Source organism: Rhinolophus ferrumequinum, chromosome 16 (assembly GCF_004115265.2).
Source record: "Rhinolophus ferrumequinum isolate MPI-CBG mRhiFer1 chromosome 16, mRhiFer1_v1.p, whole genome shotgun sequence".
NCBI classification, from domain to species: Eukaryota; Metazoa; Chordata; class Mammalia; order Chiroptera; family Rhinolophidae; genus Rhinolophus; species Rhinolophus ferrumequinum.
The window spans coordinates 10,431,709-10,456,378 of record NC_046299.1 but is presented as its reverse complement, the minus strand read 5'-3'; the positions used below and the strand labels follow the sequence as shown (position 1 = coordinate 10,456,378).

General features: G+C 37.7%; 1 protein-coding gene across 1 annotated transcript in view; it reads right to left on the bottom strand.

Annotated features, from left to right (window-relative positions):
• The window catches only part of CACUL1 (CDK2 associated cullin domain 1), a 59,973-nt gene that overhangs the window by 19,391 nt on the left and 15,912 nt on the right, over positions 1-24,670 (bottom strand). Inside the window, exons 2-3 of the mRNA XM_033130882.1 lie at positions 21,583-21,709; positions 20,587-20,689 (exon numbers count right to left, since the gene is read on the bottom strand). Of these exons, the coding sequence (XP_032986773.1) occupies positions 20,587-20,689; positions 21,583-21,709 (230 nt within the window). The remainder of the gene's footprint in view (positions 1-20,586; positions 20,690-21,582; positions 21,710-24,670) is intronic.

The following is a 24,670-nucleotide window of genomic DNA, read 5'->3' as shown; positions in this document are numbered from 1 at the left end:
AACCAAATCAGCTGGCATCTGTTTCTTGGACTTCCCAGCTCTAGAACAGTGAGAATTAAGCTTCTGTTGTTTAAACCACCCAAGTCTGTGGCATTTTGTGATGGCAGCCCAAGCAGACTAGGATACTGTGTTTGACAAAAGTGAATCCATGTAGTATTTCATTTTATTCTCTAAAGCTAAATTACTTAGGTACCATTTCAATACCGAAGAAACACACAAACAGGCAGGTGTTAGAAAATAACAGATTCAGGTCTTCCAGCTAAGGATTCCTTCCTGGGCCAGGAGTTCAGGGGAGCGGGGTGGAGAGAGGGGGGCAGGGCACAAAGCATCGTGCACACAAAACTGATTCTACACAAGGTCTCAGCCGTGGCAGCCTCATAACTGGAAAACCGTATCACATACAGAAAGCCGTACTTTTAAAGAACACAAAGAAATCTCACATTGAAAGATACCTAAGTATTAAATTTAAACATGTGAAATTATAAAACCATTTCAGCTAAGCTGTTTTAGAAATGTCCAAGTGTTCCAATATTATTTTAAAATAAAGTTTAATTCATTATTTTTTCAGTTCTACTTACAAGCTTGGAATATGTATAATGCACTTTCCTTACTTCCAATTCGTCTTCCATTGAGTACTTACAAGTTTGGTGCACACTAGGTGCTTTTTTAACATTTGTTCTCCTTAGTCCTCCTAACTGCCTGCAAATTAAATGTCATTTCCATTTTACATATAAAGCAACTGGGGTTCGGAACTATTTAGTCACTTACTATGGTCCCACCGATAATAAGCCCAAGAGCTTAGTCTCAAACCTTGATCTATCCGATTCCTTCCATCTACTTACATTCCTTCTTTAGCATCCTAAAACCTTTAGAAAAAAGTTCACATGTCCACTTTAGAGTACACTGTTCACCTCTCTGCTTTCATATCCTGCTTCTTCTCATATGCGGCCCAGCACCAAGCAGCCTCAATGTGATGCTTCTGGCCTCCTTACCTGTATTTTCTACCTGAACGCTTTTATCACCACCCCTACCCAGACTCACACTGGCTAACTTCTATTCATCCTTCCTATTCGTGTCACTTCCTCTAAAATATGTGATATATACAGCCCTTCAACCGGGACACCATTGTACTGATTCACTTCTCTCACTGGGTGGTCTCTGTCACTAAACTTCAAGCCCCTGAAGAGCAAGCTCTGTCTCTTGTTTTCACATCTCCAGTGCTGACCACAGAGCCTGGAACATAGTAGGTATACATACATAAAAGCGTTTCTTGCAAAGAGAGAGTGTTACTTAAATCTAAATCTAATCTAGCCTTGTCTAAATCTAAATTATTTTACTATTTAACAAGGTTATATGACATTAAGCAATTAATTTAGTCCCCTGAATTTCAATTTCCATACATGTAAAATAGCAAAAATACTAATTGTGCTATTTCTAAGACGTGCTTAGAATCAAAGAAAATAAAGTGTAAGTGCTTTGAAAAATGTCAAATATTATATACATTTATATGTAACAAGTAAACTTTCGGAATTAACTACCCATTTACCTAATACTTCATAAAAAACCATTAACATTATTAAAGTCCTTCCTTATTAACTAAAGAAATTGGGAAAAATGATTCCACATTATGGACAAACTTTTAACTATAACTAATCAACAAACACATGTAATATCTTTCTCTAAAGTGCATCAAAGAACTCTGGAAATGATATTTCAGTATTCAAAGAAATAAATTTTAGAAGTATTATATGAAAAAAAAACTGAAGAATTTTTGCATTAAAATAATTTTCCCTTTTCATAAAAGGATACTTTATCCAAAAGTTAAAAGTATGAAGACTGATCAAAAGCCACACTTAATAAGCAGACAGAATAAATAAAATTGAATTCTTTCTTCTTTTCAACAATTCCCAAAGCCTCAAAGGTTATGAGTAATAAAAAGTACTTTTTATACTGAATCAAATGTCAGAACATTTACTTAGCTTTTTACTTCCACATTTCATGCAGCACTTATTCAAAACCTTTTAAATGACAGGACTATAAACTATAACAGTCTTCTAAAATAAATCCAATCTCTCTACTAAGAACCTAGGAAAAAACTACTATTAAAAAAACTAATCAAATTGTTCCTCCTTAAAACTCAAGTTCAGTATACTTTGGGTCCCACTGGGGAACTTGCTACCTATTTGATTTACATTATTTCAACATGAGTGTATTTGACTTACCCAGCAAATTAAATTTTTTACCCCTAACACAAGCAAGCTTCATTTTCTTCTCAAACAAGAAAAAGCTGCCAGAAAAATAACCATTACAACAAATGTGCTCCAACTTTTCATAACAGACCTAGATTCCCTGAAATTTATAACATAGCTTATAGGAAGAATGTTTTAATTTCTTCTTCTGTTTCTTTTTTTTAAATGAATAATGTATTCATCTGGTTTAAAATTCAAATGAGTTCAAAAAGGTTTAAACAATTTATCTTTCATTCCTTCCTTGCTGAACTAACCAACACATAATTCCTTTATGTCCTCCCAGAAGAATTTATGTGTGTATATATATACAAAAAAGTAAGTATCCCATTTATACTTTTGCACACAAATGCTAACATATAATCACAATGATGTGCAATTTTTCTAAAAACGTATCTCGGAGACTGTTTTATTCTAATGGTTCTCACACATTTCGGTCTCAGAAACCCTTTACACTCTTGAAAATGATTGAAGATTCCAACATTTTTTGTTTATAATGTGGGTTATATCTGCCAATATTTACCGTATTAAAAATTAAAACTGGGTTTTAAAAACATTAATTCATTCTAAAATGACAAACTCATCTCATTTTAACATATTTTAATGTTAAAATATGGTTGTGTATTTTAAATGTGAATAACTATTTTCCAAAACAAACGAAAAACTAGTAAGAAGAGTGGACTTGTTTTTACATTTTTGCAAGTCTCTTTAGAATCTGGCTTAATAGAAGATGGCTGGACTCTCCTATCTGCTTCTGTACTGAATCTGTTGTGATGTGTTGTGTTGGTTGAAAGTAAATGAAGAAAATCTACCCTCACACAGATAAGCAGACAGAAAAAGAAAGCATATTTTAACACCCTTTTCAGATAATTGTGGACATTCTTCTTTGAAACCTGACAAATGGTAGTTTCTTAAAGGTTAGCTGCAACATGAAATCAGAAACTATCAATGAATTCTTTGTACTCTAGTAATTAAAACACACTGGTCTGTCCTCTACTTTGAGTGGATCTTTTACACATACATCTTATAACATCATGAACCGGTCATTTGGAAAATACTGACTCACTTGAGTTATGCAGATCCAAAGGACGGATCTTGTTGACACATTTCACTACATAGAACATTAAAAAAGATTGCATTTGTTAATATCATCACCTATCTTAGAAAAGTCTTTTTGGTATTGGAAAGTGATCTAGATCATGGTGGTAGATACAGGTATTCCATAATTCTAATTTTCACTTAAAAGCTTAAATTTTATCAATGGTAACAAATACTGTCAGTTGTTTTCCTTGAAGTGACAGACTTACATCATTCATTTTTGAGAAAATGTCTGTCAAATACCAAAGTGTACATAACCAGTTTGTCAGTTAGTCATTCTTTAAAGTAAAAATAGTGTTCTATGGGGGAGGGGGAGAGGAAGCAAATTTAGCTCAAAACTCATATAAACATACAAGTTCTTTTTCTCAAAACAATCACTGTACTTTGGTAGACAGCTTCCCATTTCATTTTTTCAAAGAATATTTTTTAGGATATTTTCCAAGTATACTCAATAACAATAATTTTCACTGCTTTATCTACAACACTCTTAAGTGAAACTGGCTTTTTTCTGCTTTTGTTTTCTACTGCGAGGGTGTGGAAAGGAATTCGTGCTAATACACCAGCAGTTTCATTCACCACTGCTTTTGTACCATCACAGCAAACATCAACACAGTGGAAAGGGCAAAAAACATCTTGGTAGTATTAGAAAAACAGTTCTTACATAGTTACAAGAAGCGGAGTACAGCATTAGGAATAGAGACAGTGGAAATGTAATGGCTCTGTGCGATGTCAGAGGGGTAGTGGATGAGGGGAGGGCAGTTGTCACTGTGTGAGGGATATAAATGATAAATGTCTATTACATTGTTTTGTGCACCTAAAACTAATTAAAAGAAAAAAGAAAAAAGAAAAAAGGAAACAGTTCTGATTTTGCAGACCTCCTAAAAGGATTTCGGGGACTCGCAGACGTTCTCGAACCATACTTTAAGAAATCTATTCTTGTAAGTACAACACAATATTTGAATGTACTAGTTAATCAGTACCCATATTGATTATGTACTTATTGATAATGTTTTGTTACCACAAATGATGTTACAATTAATAACTTCATACAGATGCTATTTTGTAAACAGCAGTTTTAAAGAAAAATTTTTAAGTTAAAAAAAGGTACAACATATGATAACCTTATGTATCATTAGATAAAAACAAAATAATTTTGACACCTAGTTTTAAAGACCCAATCTGTTAAATATCACTTAGTAAGTAAATTGTGAGAAATGCCTCAGAGCAAGAAAGTAAGCGTCAGGTATATATATATATATATATATATATGAAACAGAAATAAACTCACAGATACAGAGAACATTGTGATGGTTGCCAGATGGGAAGGGGATTGGGGGTGAGTGAAAAAGGGGGAGGGATTACGAAGTACAAACTGGTTGTTACACAGTAGCCATGGGGATGTAGGGTACAGCATAAGGAATATAGTCAATAATGTTGTGATAACTAGGTATGGTATCAGATGGGTACTAGATTTACCGGGTAATAGATGGGAGAGGATTTGGGGGGCAGGGTGAAAAGGTGAAGGGATTAAGAAGCACAAATTGGTACCGTGTTTCCCCGAAAATAAGACCTAGCGGGACAGCGTCCTTTGGAGCAAAAATTAACATAAGACCCGGTCTTATATTATATTATTAAGACCCAGTCTCATATAATATTATGTTATATTATATTATATTATATGAGACTGGGTCTTATTTTAATATAAGTCTTATATATATAAGACTTATAAGACTTATATAAGACCCAGTCTTGTATTAATTTCTGCTCCAAAAGACGCATTAGAGTTAATGGTCCGGCTAGGTTTTATTTTCGGGGAAACACAGTAGTTAAAAAATAGTCATGGAGGTGTAAAGCATAGAGAATATAGTCAATAATACAATAACTATGTAGAGTGCCAGGTGGGTACTAGACTAGTCAGGGGATCACTTCTTAAATTATATAAATGTCTAACCACTATGCTATACACCTGAAATTAATATAAAATATTGAATGTCAAAATAAAGTGTAAAAAATCCATTGCATTCCTATATACTAACAATGAAATTTCAGAAAAAGAAATGAAAAAAAAAATTCCTTTTGCAACTGCAACAAAAAGAATAAATACCTAGGAATAAACTTAACAAAGGATGTGAAGGACCTATACACTGAAAACTATGACAGTATTAAAAGAAATTGAAGAAGACACAAAGAAATGGAAAGATATTCCATGTTCATAGATTAGATAAATCAACATAGTTAAAATGGCCATATTGCCCAAAGCAATATACAGATTTAATACAATCCCATCAAAATCCTAATGGCATTTTTTAAAGAAATAGAACAAAAAATCATCAAGACACCAAATAGCCAAAGCAATCCTGAGAAAAAAGAACAAGGCCTTAGGTATCATACTCCCTGACTTATTTTAGTACAAAGTGACAATCATCAAAACAGAATGGTATTGGCAGAAAAACAAACACACACAGACCAATGGAATAGAACTGAGAACCCAGAAATAAACCCACATAGATATGGACAGATAATTTTCAACAAAGGAGCCAAAAACATAACATGGAGAAAAGAAAGCCTCTTCAATAAACGGGGCCGGGAAAGCCACATGCAAAAAGAATGAAACTAGACATAAAAATTAACTCAAAATGGATTAAATACCTAAATGTAAGACCTAAAACAATAAACTGCATAGAAGAAAGAATAGTACTAAATTTCTGGACCTTGGGTTCAGAGAGGATATTATGAATTTGACCTCAAAGGCAAAAGAAGTAAAAGCAAACGTAAATGAATGGGATTATATCAAACTAAAAAGCTTCTGCACAGCAAAAGAAACCATCGACCAAAGAAGCAACCAACCTAATGGGAGAAGATATTTGCAAACAACACCTCCAAAATATATAAAGAACTCATACAACTCAACAACAAAAAAAGAAACAATACAATTAAAAAATGGGCAGAGGACCTAACAGATACCTCTCCCAAGAAGACACACAAACAGCCAACAGATATATGAAAAAATGCTCAACTTCACTAGCTATTAGGGAAATGCAAATCAAACCCACAATGAGATACCACCTTACACCTGTTAGAATGGCTATTACCAACAAGACAAGTAATAACAAGTGTTAGAGAGGTTGTGGAAGAAAAGGAACTCTCAGACACTGCAGGTGGGAATGTAAATTGGTACAGCCACTACAGGAAACAGTATGGAGGTGATCATGCTAAGATTTTAAATAAGTCACACAGATTTCGTTCATATGTGGGATATAAAACTGAAAGCAACAAACAAACAAAAACTCATAGACAACAGGTTGGTGGTTACCAAAGGGTAAGGGAGGAGGGTGGGGTAGTAGAAAAGGGTAAAAGGAATCAAATATATGTTGATGGAAGGAGAACTGACTCTGGGTGGAAAACACACAATGCAACAGACAGATGATGTAATACTGAACTATACACTTGAAATCTACATAATTTTACTAACCAATGTCACTCCATTAAATTTAATAATTTTTTTAAAAGGTCTGGTTAACCTGCAAAATCAATTTTTTGAGCTCATCAGAGACTTAGGGTCTTTCTATTTTACATATGCAATGTCCAATGAGCTGAAATGAATTCCGAAGGATGACAAGTTCCTCTAAAGAAAGGACACGAACTGCTTCTCCTTTGGTGATGGCGGCCATAGAAGCTGGTAAAAAAACCACCACAGTTGTAATGCATCATTAAAGGCCAAGTATGAACCGACAGTACAGAATTTTTCCGTGGGTTTCTACTGGGTCACTGAGAGGAAGACTAAAGGCAGGCAAAAGACCTGTGGCACAGATGAGCGAGGCCTGCCAAGGTTGGAGGATGGGGCAGAGTACCTGAAGAAGCCCACGCACACTCCTGGCCCTCAAGGAGGGAAAAGGTGATCAGCTGCCAAGGGAAGACGTGGATGAAACCTTCCTGGACCCTACCCAGACACAAAGCAAAAGCCATCTGCTGAAGGAAAGGCGTAAGAGACCCACCTGCACCTGGTGACCCTTCTCTGACCTGAGCTGAAAGCTGTCCACTGCTGGGGATGGACAGGTAATCCTCCAGCCCTCCCACTAAGGTCAGCTACCCCCGGGGAGGAGGTGAGGCAGAAAATCCACCGGCCTGCAAGGGTCCCTGCTATGCAAAAAAGCAAGAATGTACTGCTGCTGGGGAAGTGCAGGACACTGGCTCCCTCCCCAGGTGTTTCTTTTCCATTAGATGCAAGGGGGCCACAGGGTGCAGGAGACAAGGGGGCAGACAGCGGGGAGAGCAGGAAACCCTCCTGAGCTTCAGACCTGGGACAACAAACTCGAGCCTGCAGGCCAGATCGGTCCACCACATGTTTTTACAAGTAATTCTTTACTGGAACACAGCCGTGCCCATTCGCTGATGAATTGTCCATGGCTGCTTTCATGCTGCAACAGAGACCTTAAGGCCCACGACGGTCATTACTCTCTGACCCTTAGCAGAAAGTTTACCAATCCCTGCTCTAGACCTTAAACTAAGGAGGAAATGGCTATCTGCAACTGAGGTGGGGGACAGGGTAACAGGAACACCACCACCACCCCCAGGGCTCAGTCACAGGGACTACCTATGACGGAGGCAGGCACAAGAGAACCAAATCAAACGAAACAAAACTGAAAACCCCAAATCTGCCCCTCACCGCTCAAGCTTTGCACCAAGGAACAAACGACAGCCATCCACTCACTGCAAAGAAAGGCTCTTTCAGTGAGGCGCGGAGCTAGGGTAGAGCAGGAGGAACAAAGAAGAGTCCTCCTGATTCATGATTCCCGCTAAGAACAAGGCAGCCACCGTCCACTGCTAGAGCCTGTAGTAACAACAAAGCCTGTAGTAACAACACAACTCAAACCCAACTCAGCTACTGGGAGGACTGGCTCCTCTCTTCACAGCAGCAGCCTGACAGAAAAGAGGCTTCCCATTTCTAGGCATAAGTATTCTTTATGTCAGTCTCTACTGTTATTTTTATATACAATGTTCAGCATTCAATCAAAAATTAAGAAACACCAAAAAATCAAGAAAACGCAAACCAGTAACGAGTTAAAAGACTCAACAGGCCCAGATGCAAAGATGCCCACAAATAGTAACGGTCATACAGACTTTAAAATAACCATGATTAATATATGTAATGACCTAGTAGAAAAGTTGGACAACACACATAAAAAGATGGGGAATTTAGCAGACAAATGGAAAGTATTTAAGTCAAATGAAAATGCTAAAAATTCTCATAGTTCCTGCTTTGAATTTAAATCTTTTAACATTTATTCCTGTATTACCAAGCATAACTTTGGCATTTTGGATACCATACAAATGGACCTGGATGCTCTCTCAAGGATCCTTAATGTTATTTTCTGAATCAAACTAGAAATTCCTTTTTTTAAAAATCTGCCTCTACATGACTAACTTTAACAAAAACAGATAGTGTTCAATATGCTTCAATATGCTTTTAGTCTAACTAGCTTATACCATGACTTTCCAGAACAATACCGTACTGCCAACAGGCAGATGTGCCAAGGTTCCAGAAGCAACATCACTTATACCTGAGGCTGACAAAGATGCTACATACAAATGGAATTCCCTCCCAAATACAAATACACCTGACATTACATTCATATTCCATTGCCATTCCTGCTGTGCAGACAGTTTCTGTAGTAGAATATCCAAAAAAAGGGTAATTTATGTAGAAGGTAAATGAACCTCAGGAGCCATCAGCTATAATATATATATTAGATGCTCCTAATATAAATTGTAAGAATGATTTTCTAATTAAAAGTAACAGTAAAGAAGTCGCATTCTGTGGAGCCCTATGAAGGCACAGTTGAAAGCACAGTCCCTGCCGACAAAGGGTGACGACAGTCCGCGTACTAGGATTATGGTCTGAATAGAAGCCTATAGACTGACCGCGGCTTAGGACATGCCGCTGGCAAATTCTCTGAGACAAGAAGCAACTGCTTTCAGTTCTACTTTGGACTAATATATAGATGACCAAATAACTTATTCAGAAAACATTTCAGTGAGCGACTCACCAGTTAGCAACATTTATTAGGTTGGTGCAAAAGTAACTGTGGTTTTTGCAATTATGTTTAACCTTTTAAACTGCAATTACTTTTGCACCGACCTAATATTTTACCTGAATTTTATGTAGAAAGGATAACAGGCAAATTTCTTATTATCTAAAATCTTCATTACTCTAGCAAGGAGTATATAGTATATTTTGGGGAATGTAAGTTTGTTTTTTTAAAACACACTTTGCAGTTCAACAGGTATAGAAATCATAGCCTTTAAAAAACATGAAATTTCAAATGACCACATACAAGACAAGTTGAGTTATGCTGCCACCCATCGGACAAAACACAAATAGCAAAGCAACCCTTGCTTTTAAACAGGTAGTTTGGCAGTAAAGCTTTTTATGTCATCTGGTGTCTGTGAAGAGTGAATAAAAGTTAAGTAATGTGGACTGATTACGGTTTATTTTCTATTAATTGCCATTATTAATTGGTTTGAGAGTCAAATTATATTTAACTCAATTAACATGTATTTAGCTTAAAAAGACACCAAAACTCCTCAAATTCTATTAAGATGAATGGTTTAAATGTAGTTAACTTCCTTTTTGTTTTTTTTTCAGTTAACTTCCTTTTAATTAAAATAGTTGACAAACACTCAAACTCTCTAAATTCAGCCCTATCTGATAATAAAAATTGCAACATTCTCCTTTCCTCCTGTCTGTGGTCTCTCCTCCTCAGCTTAGTATCCCTGGTGCTGTTCCTAACACTCTGGTTACTGTCCTGGGCAGGGAACCAAATCCCCGTTTAAACACTGTGCATTGGGGGTAACGCACAACGTAAGCTCCAAACCACTGACAAAGACACTGCTGGAAGGAACACACTTACTAGTGGGTTCCTGACTATAAAGCTACTAGATCAAAGATATCAGGATTTTTCTATTTGGGAAAAGTGAAAATATACTCTCAATTTGATAAAGCGCATTACTATATACAAAAAATTTATCAGCATTACACAGGGAGAAAATACCTCACAATTGCTCTAGTGGATTCTGGATTCAGATGTACATAAAAATAATCAAAATGTGGAAGTGTCATTTAAGACACTTTTTAAGAGTCAAGGATGTTTAGAAAAAAAGAGTAAAGGATGTAATTTATATTCATCAAATTCAGTTATCCAAATGGTAGTAAGGCAAAACAGCATATTCTAAATATTGTCAAATTCAATACTAATTGTGTCAGTCAAAAACAACCCCCAAAATCTCAGTGACTTAAAATAACAAAGCTTGGTATAACCATACAATGGAATGTTATCCGGCCACAAAAAGGAATGAAATATTAGTCATGCTATAAACATAAATGAACCTTGAAAATATTATGCTAAGTTAAGTAAGCCAGACACAAAAGGCTACATATTGTCTAATTCCATTTCTATGAAATGCCTAGAATAGGCAAATCCCCAGGACAGAAAGTAGCTTAGTGGTTGTCAAGCAGCTAAGAGGAGTGACTGCTACTAATGAGCCCTGGGTTTTAGTGTGACGTGACTAAAATGTGGTGAAATTAGCGCTGATGACTTCGCAACTTCGTGACTATATTAAAAACCACTGAGCTGTACACTTTAGAAAGGTGAATGTTAGGGCATGTGAGTTGTATCTCAATAAAAAAAGACTTTAAAAATGGACTAAAAATTGGAGGGAAATGTACATGGCAAAGCTTTCTTTCTGACTCAAGTCAAACATCGATCTGGAGGGTCTGCTCAGGTCATACCTACTCAGAGACGCAGGTTAAGGGGAGCGTCTACCCTGGGGAACATTTGGCAGGTTAAGGATCCGTAATTGCACAACCGATCTCAAAGGCTTCAGATTTGGGGGCACACACTTCACTTGCACTCACAATTCACAGGCCAGCGTAAGTCACTTGGCCAAGTCTAACTTCAGTGGGATGGAGAAGTACACTCCTACCATGTATCCAGAAAGAAGAGAATTGGAAACACTTGGTCAATGGCACTGTGACTAAAACATTTATCTAATGAGTACTTAACTTAGTTCAAGACTACAGTAGGCCGAGAGAAACCAACATGAGTAAGCCGGGATTCTTGCCTTCAAGAAGCTCAGTGAAGCAAAGGTGACATACATCGTGCTTGGCAATTAAATATATGCCAAAGTGCTAAACTAAGGACTACAGTAGCGATACAAGTAAAGCGATACAGAAGCCAAGAACGGAAAGCGATTAACCCTACCAGGAACAGCGAAGTTAAAGAGTTGAGCAAACCCTAGTATTAGGTTGGTGCAAAAGTAATTGCGGCTTTTGCAGTTATTTTTAACCTTTTAAACCGCAATTACTCCGGCACCAACCTACTAGAATGCCCTCTCTGCAGAAAGGGTGAGGAGGAAGGAAGTAGCAGCAAAAGAGACCAACGGAGAATATAAAGATGAAAAGACATAGCCATTTAAATTTCAAAAGGAAAATACTGTTACACTGTCTTGCCTTGTTCAGAGTGTGAAGAGCCTTGAAATCCTTGCTAAGGAGTATGGCCTTGGCTCTTTAGGTAAAAGGAGAGTCAGAATGTTAAGAAAATGGATGACAAGTCTGAGAAAAATAAACAAAATGGGTTGAGGGGAGGTGCAGGGCCAAGGTGCAAAATAGAAATCTTTTTCTATTGTTCAGCCAAGTATCCGTTAGGACCTAATCGACAGTGGTGGCAGCAATTAAACTGAGACATGTTACGAGGAAAATTAGCAAGACTTGTGACTCATTTCCTATCTCTATATTATTACTCATCCCCGTATATTAAAATGATCTTTAACACCTTTCCCCTAAACAGTATAAAGAATAACCCCGTACCCGTTCCCTTAGCACCTAGCACACTGGCTAGCGTATCTTATCTCTGTACCCTTAGCACCTAGCACATGGACACTGAATGTTTGTTGAACAGAACATTCTAAAGCCACTATTATTCTCCTTCCCTATCGCTCTAATCCCCTCTACCAACTTCTAACATATTTCTATTGAAAGCAAAATCACATTTGAAGCCTCTCACCCCACCTCTCTCTCTTCCAACCAGCACTGTCTCACCTACACTGTGTCTTTGGCTTCTGCAATGTGTTCCAGATCCTTCTCCCTTCTCATTTCCAACAGGTCCACAATTTCTTACTCAAGATTCTTGGGGCCAGATGTGTGCTGTGATTCAAAACTTTTCAGATTTAGAAGGTATTATGGCTATCTATACCATACGTTATAGAAAAAGATCCAGTAGAAATTGGGAATATCAACACATGGATTATTTCTGGGAAAAAACATAGAATGTTCCCATTAAATTCCTCCCAAAAGTTTAGATCAAGTTTTATTGCCACATGAGTTATGGCACCAAACTTCTGGGGGGAAATACCATTTCCAAAGCTGTTTTTTTGATTTTGGAATTGCAGATTGAGGACGGTGGTCGTGTTCACCTCGTCTGGGGCAATCACCATTTCGCTACATGTCATTCTTTCCTACTCCAACCCATCCTGCATTCTCTTACCACATCAGTGTTTCTAAGATGGAACTCCCAGCATTTCAGGGCTTCTACAATTTCAGTCCAATCTGCCCTTTCAGTCTGTCTCCTGCCTACCTCCCCCAAATACTCTCTCCTTATGGGGCCACTCCTTGTTACCCAAACCTCACTAAAGAACTGCCTTCGATTATGAAGCTCTCTCAACCCCAAACGCCGCCTCCCCAAATAGCTATCCATTCTTCATGACGTATTTTTAATGCCGTGTTCCTCTTTATTTCTCCATCAGGCTGTGATTGTTCACCTTTAGTCTGACACAGCACTTTCCTTATTATTCTGCTTTGTATCACAATTCCCTGGATATTTCTTATTCTAAGAGTCTACCAGCAGAGATTGTGACTTAATCCTTCCTTTGGGTTTCATTTGTTATTCTTTTCCTAATTTCTTGAGATAAATACTAAAGCCACTAATGTGTTAACTTCTCACTATGTGGATTTGTCTTGTTTCTTCTTTGGGGTCTGTAAATGTTATTATTGGGTGCATATAAATTTAGAATTATCTTCCTAGTAACTGAAACTTCTGTCATAATAAAAAGTTCTCTTTATATACAATTATACCTCTTGTTCTGAATCTACTTTTTATAATATCAATATAACTATATCATCTTTCTTTTTCGATGTTTGTATATCTTTTCCCATCATTTATTTGCAATCTTTCTGTCCCCTCATATTTTCCTCTTGTTACTAGTATTTAGTAAGGTTACAGAATTTCATTCAGTCTGACACCGGTTTACTTTTTTAATGCAGCATTTAGTTTTTAACGTTTCATATAATTGATACACTGAAGTTTAAATTTATTATCTTACTATTCGTTGTATTTGTCTCATGTGTTCTCTATACCTTTTTCTATCCTTTCTTGACTTGATCATTTTTCAATGAATCCATTTTCTCTATTATCCTGTTAATTACACTTTCATTTACTATTTTTTAGTAGTTACCTTAAGTTTATAGATTGCATCCTTACCTCATAGTCTAAAATAAATTAGTACTTTTACCTATCCCTATAACGCAATAGCCATAGAACATTTTAAATCCATTTACTCCTTTCCTCCTTACATGCAGTTGTCATGTGTTTTAATTATACGTATTTTTTTACCCAATAAGACATTAACATTATTATCATCCTATACTTGCATACTTATTTTCTCTGTTGTTCTTCATTCCTATCCAACCTCCAAGTTTTCATCCAGGAACTTTTTCTTCCTATCTGAAGAACACTGCACTGTTTCTTTAAAGTGAGCGACTACTGGTGATAGATTCTCTCAATTCTTGTCTAAAAATGTTTTTCACTATTTCTCTTGGTTTTATGAGCACCTCAATTCCTAGCATGACTAGTAATTTCTGATTGAGTGCCAGACACTGCTTAGGAAAAATGATGGAAACAATTTGATGCCTAGGATATAATACAATCTTTCTCCAGAGAGAATTGACTTTTGCTTCTGGTAAGCACCTTGAGGCACTAGGAAATCCAGACCATCTTAATCCAATGAGGAGTCAGGTGCCAGCTACAACAAACTAGTCTATAACTTGTTCTTCTTACTACTCCTAGGATGTGATCCATCGTTCAGGTTTGGTGGGCCCTAAACTCCAATTTTCATCACCCTATCTCCAATGAGTCCAACAAAGCTCTATTAAATTTCTCAGCCTATTAGCCTCCTCTTCCAGAATAAATAGGTGCCCATAGTAGAAAAATGGCTCAAATGCTCGTCTTCCCTCTCCGGGTTTCCTTCTTCTCCCAGATCTTGGCCTATAATTCTTCACATTTTTATTAGTTCCCTGGTCCATTTTCAAAATTGTTCTCAGTAGGAGGGTTGCTCCAAATTATCTAGGGTTATCAATTATATATCTACTACTGTACCTAATAAAATACCTTGCATTCTTGGGTAGGAAAGCACTAGTAACTACGTCACATTTCGCACTAGGAACCCTTGCAACCAACAAGCTCAGTTTTTTATACTGACCAATAAATCAACTGTGATTAATTGAGACGGCAACAGGGAGTCTTTAAGGTTTTTTAACAAAAAAAGTATGCCCATCAAATTAGTGTTTTTAGAAAAATATTCACCCAAATTAACAGACTATAGAAAGGCAAAACAGGAGAACACTGCACTCGTGCAGGCATGAGCCAGTGACATGGAAATGAAAGGGGACAGAGGCAAATGAAATGATAGTATTCTGTCAAGTTTAACTATCCCCTGGAAACAAGAGGTAAGGGAGAAACGAATAAGTCAACGATGAATATAAAATTTCAAGTCTGAGACTGAAACTGATTTGGGTGAAGGGCAATTTAGATTTAGACAAGAATATGAGATCTCCATAAGAAGTAATTCAAGTTTAAATGTTCAGTAGGCATTTGGAAATCCTAATCTGAGCCCTCACCAAAAGTAGGGTGATTGCTAAAATTTTCAATATAATTTTCGAAAACCAATCAGAGTATCATTTACTAAACTAGCAAACCAATTTTCTCTCTACAGTCATTTATTTTCCATTCATTGGTATATAAAAAAATTCAGAACTGGAATTTCACATTTTGAGGCTTTGGAGAATTTCAGTATCACATTTAAAGAAGAAAGGAGTTAAGTACAAGGGGGGAGAGAATGGTTTAAAAAAAAATACTCAGGCAAAATATCTATCACTACTAGTCCAAACTAGTAGTAGGCAAAAAAAAAAAAAAGTATAGATATGCAATAAAATATAATAGGAAGCAGAATACTAAGTGGATTTAGCTATTTGTTAAGTGGTTTTATTAATTTAACAAAAATATTTTTAAGTTACCGAAGTGGTAGAAAGTGGTAGAAAATGCATTGTTTCCAAAATAAAAGAAAAAAAATTTTTTTAAAGAGTCATCAAGCTAGACTATGTATGTTGTTATACAAAAACATTTAAGTTTAACCAATTAAAATATTCTTTTTAAAATCCTGAAAACATACTCTCTTGTTTCTAAGAACGTGGGATACTGTTTCATATATTCTATAGTCTCCCCGACAGGACCCCCCTTTTAACAGAGATAACTAGGTCACTCTGACATGTACACTATACAAACCTGCAGCTGTTGGAAGATGCCCTTGGCAGATAGAGACCGACACCGTGAAGGTCCAACTCATTGATTTATCAACCCCAGCACTCAATTTCTGATTATCTGCCAAATGCAACTCATCCCACACTCTTGCTTTAGCTCACAATAACCATATTTCATTACTAAAATTTGCAAACAAAATTCTCCACCCAAATAAAACAGTTCTGGATCATGGGGTGTGGTATACGTGCACGTGTTCTATCCTGCACGAACACTGCCTTCAGGGCTCTATAAAGGAAAGATTACACCAGGATTATGCCACACATTTGTAAGGCTGAATAAATTAATAAACACAATTAGTTGAACACTGAATAAACTAATAAAATGCCTAACACACAGATTAGTGGTCATAGGAGGCTAACTATGCTACTCCTTCCACTTGAAGAGGTCAAATTTAGTTGCTGAGCATTCATTCAACAAGCATTTGCCGAGCTGTAATTGTGCCAGGCACTAAGGATAAAAAGACAAGACAAAGTCCCCGCCCTCAAAGGAGGACCTATGAGGTGGCCAGACATGGAAACAAAGACAATATAACACAATCACTGCTCTAACAGCCAAGTAGTTATTGCCAAGATGCTATGAGTACACAGAAGAAATCCTAATGGTCTGTTTTGTTTTGTTTTGAGGGAAATGCAAGGGTTCCAGGAAAACTTTACACATGTGGGTGGACACATATGAATTTAAGCCTGAGAAAAGAATGAAGAAGCATTTGCCAAGCAGAAAGCAGAAGAAAAATATCTTAGATCTTAGCTTAAAAGAACCAGGTATTGTAGTAAAGCCACTTCATTTTAATGATGGGAAAATTTAAAAGATGTATTAGCATGTTTAATCAGAAGGCACACAGCTGCTGAGTGGCAGAGTTGAGAAAAGAGCCCAGGTCTCCATGTTTTAAACACACCACCCTATTTAATAATGGTTAGATTTTATAATCTCACAAAAGAGATCATTTAGAAGTAAGATTGTTCTATAGGCCATATTACTGAACTCTAAGTAAGACAACTATTGATTCTAAAAATAAACTAAAATCCCTGGTTTTAGATCATATATTACCTTTACATTTATCAATATGATTCTCAAAATACTAATATCAAAAGAGCTATCACCCTTACCCATGTTTTAACTTTTAGTAAGAATTATTCCTATATTAATATAAAGCAAAAATTATTTAGTTTATAAGACGCTGTATGGTAAAGGAAAAGGAAAACAGCTCTCTGATACATATGTAACTGGTGGGAGTGTAACTTGGTACAACTTTTGTGAACTGCAGTATGGACATAGTAAAGGACATTATTACTTACAAGACTGATTACCCACTATGACACTTAGTAACAGCCAAAGATTGGAAGCTACCGAAATAGTCATCAATCAAAAAGTGATTAAATAAATTCAGATACATCAACAAGGTCAGGTACAATGATCTATTACGCGTTCATGATAAAGAATGAGGGAGCTCTATGACAGGGATCATTCTCCAAACCTCAGAAACTTACTCTCCGGACCGCAGTGACTCCTAAGTATTAGGACCTGTGCAGCCCAGGCTGGGTCAGAAACAGGTTCCCTTCATATTATTGATCATCGGTCAAGCAAACTCTTGGCAAAAAATGTAGCCAAGTGGCCTTCCAAAACTACCAACTAGACTGAGCTTGATAATACAACACTATAGTGCCCTCTAACTTTAAAACTATTTTACAATATAGCAGTCCTCCCTTATCCGGGGAGGATACGTTCCAAGGCCCCTAGTGGATAACTGACAGCGTGAATTGTACCAAACTCTACATACACTATTTTTTCCTATACAGACATACCTATAATAAACTTTAACTTGCAAATTAGCAATTTCAGGGATAGAAGATTTGTTCTTACTGTAGATCTTAGCAATCTCTGATTTTTTTTCTTTCCTGATTGAGAATTTTCACATTTTCTCTTATAGGAAACACTTTACGGCTTCTCTTTGGCATATCCAAACTGCCAACATCACTCCTCTCACAGCATTTGGGCCATTATTAAGTAAAATAAAGGTTATTTGAACACAAATACCGTGATACTTCGACAGTCGATCTGATCACTGAAACAGTTACTAACTGCTAACGGGCAGGTAGGTATACAGCATGGATATGCTGGACAAAGGGATAATTCACGTCCCGGGCAAAGCAGAGTGGGATGGCATGAGATTTATCATGCTACTCAGAACAGTGCACAATTTAACACTTATGAATGGCTTATTTCTGGAATTTTCCATTTAATATTTTCAGACCCTGGTTGACCATGGTAACTGAACTCACAGAAGTGAAACCAAAGATAAGGGGGAGACTACTGTTATATTCTAACTGCAAGAATGAAGAGGTCTTACAGTGCTAACAAAACTAAACACAAGAAAAAGTACTCAAGCAGAAACTGCAATATGACAAATGAATTTAACAAATCACAATTGCGTAACTCAAATGAATAGCCAGATGTGAAGGCAGAGCACAAGTGTAATTATAAATTTTTGTTAAGTTACAATAATATATTTTGTCCTTATAATTGGAACTGAGATGGTTTGCTTTCTGTTCCTATCACTATTTCAATAAATGGAAGAACAGTGCTAATAAAACAATCCTTTTTGAGGTCAATGAGCGCTTTGGTGACCTAATGGAAGCTCTGATACTCCCTACACCCCAAAGACCACTTGGACTTTAGGTGAAAAATCATGATCAAACTCGGATTTCTAACAGAAAACTTCCACTACCCAACAAACAGTAAATCGTTATTCGCAAGCATTGCTTCTATATGCGTCTCATTCAGTAAGCACTCAGTGCCCCGCGCGCATGGGACACTGGGCTGGGACGACGGCACAATAACGAAGGGGCCAGACCCGCTCCTCTGCCCTCTCAGAACACCATGGGGGCGGGGGCGGGGGGACGGGGCGGTGCAGGAACAGCTAAACAAGAAATGACAATATATAATGAACTACAATGATGTACTACCTGTTAGAGAAGCATAGATGAGGGGCCCCCAAACCCACACTTGGGGGAACAAGGTAACAGAGAATGTTTCCCAAAACAAATGATGTCTCAGCTGCGGCCTAAATGTTAAGTTCACATTTTCACATTGACCAAAACACGAGAAGGCAGAGGAAAAGGAAGAATGTTCCAGGCCAGGCAGTCAAGTTAACACGGCAAAAGCCAAGAGGTGAGAGAGTACATGAGATGAAACAAGGAACTGAAATGAGTTCAGTATACAGAAGCAGAGAGGTAAGGTACCGGGCTGCAGAAATAAGCAGGAGTCAGATAAGGAAAGAATTCCTAAATCATATTAAGACGTTTGACTTTATTCTGACAAGAATATGATAATCAGATGTGCGCTATATAGTCACTCTCGCTGAAATGCAAGAGTAATTTAGGGTGTTAAGACTAGAGGAGAGCAACCAGCTATGATGAGCATTTCAGTAAAACAACTGAGATGATGGGGGCCTGGACTAGCTAGGTAGCAGCAAATGAACCGAAGTAGACAGATGCCAAGAGGGAAACAAATGGGATTTGGATGTGGGGATTCAGGAAGAGGGTAGTCAATCAAGAAGTACGGTAGTAAGCAAATCATTCCAAGCTATAATGCGCAGATCTTGGGTTTCATCTACTATTTATATACAATGCCTAGACACTAACTATACTTGTTAAACGAGTAGAGTTTTTTATTTAGTGACAAAAAGATGAAGAAAACATTTTACACTAACAACAAAAGAGTGTGTATTTGGCTATGATAAACATTGCTCTGGCTATAATTAAAAAAAGAAAAAAGTTACTTAGTGCAACAACTGTTCAGGATAAACAAGACTAAGATACCTCAGCCCACAGGTAAGTGAGGAACACTGTCCAAGCCCAATGCACACCCCAGCACTTCTAGAAATTGTGGCTATTTTTAGAATTGCTGGAGCACTTCCCAGCGGTGGTGTGGACCCTGGTAGTCTCTTGCTGAGTGACTTTTCTACACATCATGTTACCTCTACACGAGAACTAAAATGTGATCTGGCCCTGGCATAAACATAGTACCTGACCTTCAAGCGCTGGAAACTTGACTGAGGCAGAGGGGGCTGGGGTCAAGGGGCCAAGGGCTTCCTTGAACAGAGTATTTTCCATGACTTGCCCCAGATTTTACAGCTGGGATGACGTTCCTCTACAGAGGGTGTGTCAACAAAATGTGCACCGCAGTTGTTTATATTAGCGAATTTTAGAAACTGGTAGGCAAACCACTCTTCAAAGATAATTTTCAAAAAGTTCCACAAAAAAATTAAAATATATACATTTATACTACAAATGCCACCAAATACTGAAGTTACAGAAAAAAATAAGGTTTTAAATAAAAGAAATGTTGACAGGTTAATAAATGAATCAGTTAAAATCTGAAATATATTCAATCTAAAATTTCCCACAATTTATGTCAGAATTTTAAATAACCTATTCCAAAGATTAGATGATTTGGTCAATATCCATCTAGAAAATATTTATAAATTGATATCATAATCAAATTAACAAGCCTCCAAATGTACATAATACAGGCTAATTCCAACCAGTGAGAAAACCCCAAGGAAGCAAAAATCAATACAGTCAGTTCTTTACCTGCAGCTCCTTTGAGACTCTCTCTAAGTGATTAGTTATCTTCTTAATCAGATCACTATACATCTGTTCCGAGTGCTGCTGGCATACACATTTATACACACAACTGTGGGGAAGAAGGAAAAAACAGGAAAACCAAGTTCGTGATAAAGCACTTAATTCAACCTGAAGTTAAAACATACTTTGGATATACAACCACCGGTCAAATAATTAATTCAGGCCTAAACTTAGTGACCAGTCACAACTTTTAAATAAAAATCTACCCTGCCCCAATCAGTGTTCAGATGGAAGAGGTACTACCACTAGCTATAAATAATCTTTTTGAGTACTTTTGTATACGTTTTATCAGTACTGAGTAATCCAGTATTTGATGATAATCTGACTATGACAACTACTTACAAACCAGCTTCTCTCTCATTTTCATGAATGTCAAAACCAGGAAGAGAGAGCGATAATGAACAGAAAGTTTCTAACTCACAAAAACATTTGCAACGTAACTACTTTGTGCATCGCTTGTGTGGAACAACACATTTATCACTCCCTCCTCTTGTGACTAAGCTGCTATCCTATCCCACCCCCGTTTCTCACTAATTTGCTGCTTCCATTTACCAGGAGCTGGGAAACAAAATAACCAGAGTTAGAAGTGGGTGCCAATGAACATCAAAGATTAAGCTAGGGTCTCCCTATGAAACTAAAAATATGTATTTTTACCTTTTTTGCTGACCTCCATAGTTTCTGCATTATGAATATACGTATATGGCAGGAGTAGCAGGCTGAAGTGGGAGGAAGTCTAATTGAGTGAGGTTAACTCTATCTTGATTTGAAAACCAATTCTGAAGCAAAAACATAAATCAAACCTCCAATCCACAAGTGTGTCACATATAATTCACAGTCTTGTCTTATGCATTATATACTATATGCATACATACTGTCATAATTCAAGTTGCCATGAACCTCAACATACCGGCTCCAACCCACGTAAATTAAATCTGGACTTACCTGTATATCTGTTCATAGGATATGGGGATATAGTCACCAGGACTCTGGGTTAAAAGCTGATCTATGGCACCATCCAATTTTGGCCAGTATGTGCTCTTATAATCTTCAATAGTTATAACATTCATTACTGAAAGTAAAAAGTAAAATAAATATTACTGTGTGCCAATGTAAAGTAAACACAAACTATACCAGTGTGGCACCTTCATTCAGATTACTTTCTAATTGCACATTGATCCTCTATCAACTAAATACAACTCAATTACTATCCCATTTCCAATTAAAAAAAAAAAGTAACCTGGTCATGGACTGTGATTTTAAAAGTAATTACTATGAATCTGCCCATCTTTAAAAATAAGACCATAATAAGCAAATATCACTAGTTTCCCTTTCTGGTTTTTATAAGCTTCTGTTCTCAGTGGAGATTCTCAAACATGCACTGAGCTTCAAAAACGCATTGTCGATGATGTGACAAGATGGTCTATCCATGAACCACAGTAAGGTTCTGAGAAACTACGAACCCCATCAATTGATCTTTACAGACACCCCTGGGAAAACCTACCTAAGCCTATGATGGTAAAAATTAAAAGTCCAAACACTACAGTACAAAAGAGGTTGTTGGAAACCCGCAGAGATTTACGGCACCGCCAGTACCTCTAGACATCACCACACCTCTGACTGAGGCTCTCACTATCTTACACTTCGGATAAGCCCCCCAGAAAACACATCCACGACCTGGAGACTTACAGTGAAGGCTTACCTCTTTCCTACTGGTTGGCTGATACCGTCACTATAGGTTTAATAAAGCATTTATAACAGCTCTTCCTAACAACCTGAAATCCAAGGGTGCCAGCCGTTTCATAACAGCGAAATGAAGCTATGTCAGAAAGGGCTACCCAAAGCACGACGAGACCCGTGTCTTCTGAAGCACCACTACCTCAGGAGGTCGGAGCTAACAGCTACTACGTCAGCATCTGACTATTCTGCCGGAAACTGGGGAGCAGAGCTTTAGCTTCCCCAAATATTCATGGCTAATTGCTGGCAGAAGTACCAGGTAAAACAAGGCCTTTACCTAGCAATTCTATCACATTACTGATTGCCAAATCTTAGTTATTCAGTTCAAGATGTTTCTTCTATCTATGTACCACTTACATCATTTTTGGTTAATATTTTCTTTAAACCAATTCCCCTTTTTTTGCTTAAATAAATTCATTTTAAAAGACAATTGAGGAATGAACTGTTGATTTACACAACATGGAAAAATCTTTGATGAATTGTGCTAAGTGAAAGAGTCAGACTGAGCAGACTACATATTGTAAGACTCACTTATATGACACTAAGAAAATAAAGGCAAAACTATAGCGAGGAAAACAGATCAGTGGTTGCCAGGGCTGGAAGGATGTGACAATTTTGGGGGCAATGAACTGTTTAGGATGGATACACCTCCCCATGCATTCATCAAAACCAAGAACTGTGTACACCATAAAACTAAATTTACTGTATGGAAATTTTAAAAAATCAACCAGGATGTAGTGGTAAAGACAGAACACAAATTGATGAATCTGCTTTACAAAAGAATCAAGTAACCCGCACTGAAGGGAATGGGGAAGAAAGGAATGTTTTGACCACCTCTAAGGCTAGAAACAAAGAGAATTGTTCATGGGCGAGCTCCCGTGTGTGTGTACACATATACAGCCACAGAAGGTAGAGAAAAGCCAAATCATGTAGAGCCTTACGGGCCACGTAAAGACTCTGGGGACCTCTGGAGGGTTTGAGGCCAAAAAGAGACCTGATGTGACTTAGGTTTTCTATGGATCACTCCAGGGGCTGTTTTAGGAAAACATGAAATTTGGAGGCTGGGAGGTGATAAGGGTTGGAACAGATGGTGGCAATGAGGGCGATGAGAAGAGCCAACAAGATCTGCTGGTGGTTTGAGGGGAGATGTGACAGAAGGATCACGGAGGACTCCGATCTCTTGGGCCTGAGCACCAAAGGATGCGGTTGGTGTTTACTGAGACGACGAGGATGTAGAAGCTTAGCCCGTCTGCGAGCGTGGCAGGAACTGTCGGTGTCCCACCCATTTCCGCTGTCCACAAAGGCCACTGTCGACACCTACCATTATTTGCTTCCGTGTCCTCTCTGGCTGCCATGGTGGCTCTGCCCGAAGGAAAGGCAAGCTGGAAGTTCTGGAGGAGCCACCTTCACGTAATGACTAATGAGAAGTCAGCGCAAGGACCCCAGCTTGTCCTGTAGGCTGAGTGAGGCAGGTGTGCTGCACCCACTCCCAGAATTCCCCTCGTGGAGAAGGCCCCAGGGGCCCACTGCGGTGACTTCTTCACTGGCTTCCTTACCTTCCCTGTCTGACGTCTCCACTCCCTGACACGTGCTACCTAGACGCATCCCCTTGCACTTAAAACTAATTGCACTTAAGAAAGAAATCTATCAAAAACAGCAAAGCAGTGTCATGTGCCATTAAACAGAAGGCACTGCAGTAGTAAACACAATGTTGTTCAAGTCCATCAAGCCCCTACTGACTGCGAAAGGTTCTGAGCTTGCAGCTTGTTTTCCCAGTGAAAAAGGGAGAATGGCAGGTGTTGAGAAGTATTACACTGCCGTGTTTCCCCGAAAATACGACCTGGCCGGACCGTCAGCTCTAATGCATCTTTTGGAGCAAAAATTAACATAAGACCCAGTCTTATTTTACTATAAGACCGGACATAATATAATATAATACAATACCAGGTATAATATAATAATACCACGTCTTATATAAGACCAAGTATAACACTGGGTCTTATATTAACTTTTGTTCCAAAAGACGCATTAGAGTTGAAAAGAAGATTGAAAATTTTAAAAAAATACAATAATACCTAAAAAAGGAATCCCTTTCCCACTATGTGATTCCAGCTTACTGAATCCCCGACCAGTGTTGTCATCTACACCTGCTCTACACCAAACTGAGTCTTAAAGAAAGTGACATGCTCAGAAAGAAAACTTCAAGTCCCAGAAAGCCAAGAATTAACATACCAATCCCATGGGCTCCTCGACTGCTTAGTTCCAGAAACTACACTTATGACTGCAGTGGGGAACA